The sequence below is a fragment of the Vicia villosa genome, linkage group LG3 (assembly GCF_029867415.1).
Source record: "Vicia villosa cultivar HV-30 ecotype Madison, WI linkage group LG3, Vvil1.0, whole genome shotgun sequence".
NCBI classification, from domain to species: Eukaryota; Viridiplantae; Streptophyta; class Magnoliopsida; order Fabales; family Fabaceae; genus Vicia; species Vicia villosa.
In genome coordinates, this window is record NC_081182.1 from 81,488,701 (window position 1) to 81,493,322 (window position 4,622).

At 30.4% G+C, this 4,622-nt stretch overlaps 1 protein-coding gene and 1 pseudogene across 1 annotated transcript; one reads left to right on the forward strand and one right to left on the reverse strand.

Moving 5' to 3' along the window:
• Positions 1–275: 275 nt before the first annotated feature.
• On the forward strand, positions 276–1,285 carry LOC131656196 (NDR1/HIN1-like protein 13). The gene has a single exon (XM_058925958.1). The coding sequence runs from the start codon at positions 367–369 to the stop codon at positions 1,105–1,107; it is 741 nt and encodes a 246-aa protein (XP_058781941.1). The 5' UTR covers positions 276–366; the 3' UTR covers positions 1,108–1,285.
• Positions 1,286–1,706: 421 nt separating this feature from the next.
• Positions 1,707–3,783, reverse strand: LOC131658410 (protein FAR1-RELATED SEQUENCE 5-like; annotated as a pseudogene).
• Between the last annotated feature and the right edge of the window lie 839 nt (positions 3,784–4,622).

Genomic DNA, 4,622 nt, shown 5'->3' on the forward strand with positions numbered 1-4,622 from the left:
GTCTAGCAAAACTAAAACGAATATAAATATAATTCCTTCATTTTTTTATTTGAAAAATATCCTATTATCAATATGTATAAAAATTTTAATTTAAAAAAAAATATTAACCCGTAAAAGCAGCTCAAAATATACTAATAAAATAGAAAATTATCATTAATCACTCTAATATTAGGATTTCTCCTCATCCTCTTACTTTTTCAACCAAACCTTTACCCCATTTTCTCCTAATCACAAATTATCTTCTCTCATGCATAGTACCTACTTCCATTCCCCATGCAAATTCCACCCTCTCTTCCTTTCTAATACAATTTTCTCATTTCAAAACCGTCTTTTTCCTCCCTATCTCCCTCCGCTCCTCATACTCTCATGGAGGAGCGGGCCTCACCGCCGCCACCACCTCCTCCACAATATTATGATTCTAAACCCCAATTACCTGACATTGGCCATGGCACCTATGTTGTCCAAGTCCCTAAGGACCAAATCTACCGCATTCCACCACCCGAAAATGCTCGTATTGCCGAGCTTCATCGAAAACCTCCCACTAAGGAGACAAATCGGACACGTTGTTGTTGTATTGTATTCATCATCATCTTCCTCGCTATTGTCATTTTGATTGGAGGTGTTTTAGGTGGCCTTTTTTCCATGGTACTTACACCAACGGATCCAAAGTTTTCAATCCAACACTTTCTCTTACAAAGCAAACCCCGTTCACAATACAAAATCACAATAGAAGCCCAAAATCCTAATTCAAATGTGGACATTTTATATACAGAAGGAGGAGATGTTTCACTCTCTTTAAAAAATAAAAAAATTGCTTCAGGTGATTATCCATCATTCTCTCAAGCCAATCTAAATTCAACAAATTTTGACGTAACTTTAAAAAGCTCAACAACAAAATTGCCTAAGGAAGTTGAAGAAAGCAAGAAAAATGATAAGAAGAAAGTGCGTGTTACATTTTCTTTATCAATTAATGTCCAAGCTCAAATGAAATTGAGCTTGCTTCATAGCGGGTCAATGACATACAAGGTTACTTGTCGTGTAACTGTTAATTCATTGGCCAAAACTACAAAAGTAGTTTCTCAAGAATGTGAAACTAAAAAACAGTAGTTGTTGTAGAAAATTAATGTAGCTTCCTCGTCATCTTCTTGATGAATTGAGATTCAGGTGTTGTAAATTTTGAAACTTTTCTTCTTTCTCGTAATGATTCGGTTAATCTTGCTTGATACGTCATATATTTTTTTTCAATGATGGTAAATGTTTATAGACAGACAACTATTTATGTTTTCATTTATGATTTTCTATTTTATATTTATGATTTTTTGCTCAACTTGGCTATAGTTAGAAATAAATTAAGACATTACAAACAAAATTATTTGCATGTTGCATTTGATGTAAAATTTCAACTCATATATATGAATACCATCTTGTACAAATATGTATTGCATGTATTATATTGATGAGAAAAAAAACATAAGTATATGACTCTTAACAAATACTTTAAATTTTTTAAATATTTTATGTCTACAAAAAGTTGTGAAATTTTAATGTGTCAATTTGACTTCATTGTGTCATCTAGATTTTAGATCAATGTTAAGTTTCATTTCCAACTTGACTTGATTTTGTCGCTTAAGCAAATTAGCTTCATCGCGTCACTTGAATTGTGTTTGTTATCGCAAAATATTACAAGAGGTAAATGAATTATATGTCTAAAAAATGTTTAATATATTGATAAATATCTTACCGATAACAATTGTTCTAAATTTTCTGGAGATCCTTTTTTCTTTTCTTTTTTTAAAGTATCTCTTTGTCTTTCTAGTTAATTTCTCAACCAAAGATTTATCTTGTTTTTTTTATTATTATGATATACTTTTTGATATGCCAACAATGTCCACATTGTCAATTTTATCATTCCAATTGATATGGATACATGAACTGTTCCATTTGATTCTTCATTCATATATTTTTTAGCCAACATATCATTAATTATTTTGTTAGACGCTTCAAAATATTTAGACAAAAATGTGTAAGTTTCATGAGTTTCAGAAGCTTTATTGATCAATCTAATCATTCAAGAACATAACTCATTGTATCATTTAAAAAAGAAGCTTTTATGTATAATTCAATGTACCCCCTTTCCAATCTTGATTATTTCTCAAAATTTCACCCATTTTCAACCGCTTTAGGATATCATTTTTGAAAATCACCTTAATATTCATGAAATAAAAAACTTTCAAAGTATGACTGCATAAGCTACCACATGTCTCAAATTTACGATTATTACAAGAACTTTTTGTTCCATTAAGTTTACTTTACTCTCCTCTCTTATGCATTATCATTATTTGTTACAACATACCAACCTTCTTTCAAGTCCCTTATTCAAGAATCTTAATATTCTTCATATCCCTCTTGAAATTCCTACAAAATTCTTAGAGTGTAAATATTTCCAGCTTTTATGAGCATACAAGTCTTCTTCATTTTGACCCATATTCATCTTTTGACTCATTGTTTCGTTTACCATTGAAAACCCTTTTAAAGAGTGTAAAAAATTTACCAAATTTAAATATGATATCAAATGGATTTTTAAATCATCATTAAAACTCTCACTTATTTGAGTAGATCTCATACCTATAGTGAATGTTTGACGAATGTAAATCCATGCCTATTTTTCCTTCAATAGAAAAATTGTATGCAACAACGTACCTTCCAAAATATTATGATCAACAAGTAAAGAGTTCCGCGCATTGGAAAATTCATCCTTTTCTTCTAGTAGATTTATGCATGCTAAAAAGTCCAAACAAAATTTTGAACTCTTTTGATAAAAATGGTTGACATGCCTTTGAGAGTTTAGTCTTATATGAAAAGTGCACAATCTGTTAAATCTTCTAGCATAACTGAAGAAGTATATTTAGCCATTACATCATCTTGATCTGTTAGAATGGTTTTAAGCTTTTCACCATTCATTGCTTTGAGAAGGGTTTTAAATAACTTTTGGAAAATAAGGTATTGTTTCATCATTTAATGATGCTACTCCAAAATGTTTGTTTTCTCGTGGTCATTAAGTCTAAAAAATACTCCTAAAGGTCGCCAATCCTTTTTTTCTTGTATGTGGTGTCAAAACTAATGACATCTCCAAAGTATCCATAATCATTTATCATTTGAGCATCTTTTCAAAATATATTTGTTATTTTCTCTTCAACAACCATTTGAAATTCAAAAAAGAATAAGGGATTTTCACTTTCATGTTTAAAATACATCATTAAATCACTAACTTCACCATACTCTAGTGAGTGAATCCTTTTGATTTCAAGGTAATTCTTGAGGCCCTTTCTTGTAAAATCAACCGTATGTATCCCACAAGCTTGCTTTATATATATAATTGTTAATATTTTGGTCTTAATATAGATTCATCTCCTAATATAATTTGTGAAGCTTGTGACTCAGATATGCATCAATGAGAGCAAATCATATGAACGTACTTTGGAGGTTGAAGAGTGTGGTTATGTTGAGAAAGAAAATTAACAAACTAATATTTTCCCGTCTTTAGATCAAGTGAAATACTATACACACTTTATATCATGTTCTTGTTTATGCTCTAGGATCCCTAGTTAAAGGACATCTTTTGTCAACACCTCGTATACCCTCTTTGAAGCATATGAATTTTCTTGAAGTCAAAATTATATCTATTATGCTCTTATTTGCATATTCGGGATGAATATCATATTCACTTCTCTTACTATACTCATTTTAAAATTCATAAGCCGTCACTTCAGATTCAAATTTCATTATCAAGTGAAGTTCATTAGTAATAAAATTTATGTTTTCATAAAAAGTATAAATTCATAATGTTAGCTAAATGCTAGAACAAAAAAAAATCAATGACATACGTATTTAAGAATATTATTGATTTAAATTCAATGAAAAATCCATAGTTCCTATTTACAACATCAACTATAACAACAACATCAATTATAACAACAATGTCAACCATAACAATGACATATGTATTTAAGCATATTATTAGTTCAAATGCGATGAAAATTCCATAGTTCATATTTACAACATCAACTATAACAAGAACATCAACTATAACTACGACATTAGGAATAACAACAACGTATGCATTTAAACATATTAATACATCTAATGTTAAAAAGTTTCATAGATCCTAGTTACAACATTAAGTGTAACAACATCATTAGCTATAACAACAACGTCAATTATAACAAAGAAATTTTTTAATACAATTCTAGTATAATACTTGATTGAGAATCGTAACAGTTGCGTATGATGGCTTTATGACATCAGTATTACGCTGGGTTTGATTCATGACACTTGTTCCCTTGTGGAACCAAAAATGATGATGATAGGGGAAACTACGGTGGAACAGAGCTTCAAATGATCTTCGTGGATGCGACACCGTTGATTAAAGGTTGTGATTATAATGCTTTTTGAACCAGGGGTATCAGTATTGATATGGTGTTTCTATCTCCGATACTGTGGACCTAGGGGGTACCTGCATGATTAGCACTCCAACGCCTAAGTCAATTAGGGTCTAAGATATGTGATAGAGAAAGTGGAGATTAAAGAATGTGCACCTTGATCCCTTTACCAAGGTATTTATT

What these genes read in the sequence shown, in the direction of transcription:
- LOC131656196 (XM_058925958.1), top strand. Translation starts at nt 367, where the DNA reads ATGGAGGAGCGGGCCTCACCGCCGCCACCACCTCCTCCACAATATTAT.